This window comes from Anneissia japonica, unplaced genomic scaffold (genome assembly GCF_011630105.1).
Source record: "Anneissia japonica isolate Jap-2015-1 unplaced genomic scaffold, ASM1163010v1 scaffold39484_len740_cov166, whole genome shotgun sequence".
NCBI classification, from domain to species: Eukaryota; Metazoa; Echinodermata; class Crinoidea; order Comatulida; family Comatulidae; genus Anneissia; species Anneissia japonica.
Genome location: NW_022740275.1, coordinates 1 through 751, shown reverse-complemented (window position 1 = coordinate 751; position 751 = coordinate 1). Strand labels below are relative to the sequence as shown.

General features: G+C 32.5%; 1 protein-coding gene across 1 annotated transcript; it reads left to right on the top strand.

The window, feature by feature from the left end:
• Positions 1–14: 14 nt before the first annotated feature.
• On the top strand, positions 15–741 carry LOC117118224. Its single transcript, XM_033262742.1, has 2 exons — positions 15–196; positions 432–741. Exons 1-2 carry the CDS (start codon positions 55–57, stop codon positions 599–601), a joined length of 312 nt encoding a protein of 103 aa, XP_033118633.1. The 5' UTR covers positions 15–54; the 3' UTR covers positions 602–741.
• Positions 742–751: the final 10 nt, after the last annotated feature.

Here is a 751-nt window from a genome sequence, read left to right as displayed (position 1 = left end):
AATATACGGTACCACTGTTTTTTGTTGATTTAATTTGCAACCGTCATCCATGCAATGAAACGAATCATCGCGTGCTCGTGTCTGCTATTGCAGTGGGGAATGACGCCTCTTGATGAGTATGATGATAACGAATGTAATAAATACGAAGAAACCACGAAAACCAAGAAAAAGGAGGAGTTGAAAGAACTACTTAAAGGTACGATAATGACCTGTTTAAACCACATTTAACAGACATATTACTCATTACATTTACTTTCTAATATAATTATACGCTACTATATTATTTCAATTCAGTTGCATTTTGATTGAGAATTGTAAGAAATGTTAATCGTAATTAATTAAAATGTAATTTATAAAGTGAATTAAATAAAAAGTATCAGTATAGAAGGACAACATACTAAATATTTGATTTTTATTTTTATATTAATTAGAATTATCAATTCCGTCAGAGATTTTAGCCAGGGGTCCCGAAGCCGTCAAAGCATTCAAAGATGCACTTAAAACTGGTGAAATAACAGTTGTTAATTCAAGATTGATGTTCCTAGGTAACGAGGGTTCCGGAAAATCATCTTGTGTCAAAGCCATGCTTGGGAAAGAGTAAGTACAATCAGATGTATTAGGTTTTGTACTTTATATCGATTTACTTTGCTTGCTTTTTTTCAGTTAGTTTTAACATTACAGTGTATGTTCGTTTTCTACTCAACTTTTAACATGCACGCGCTAGTGTGCGCGTGTAAGTTTACTTGTAACT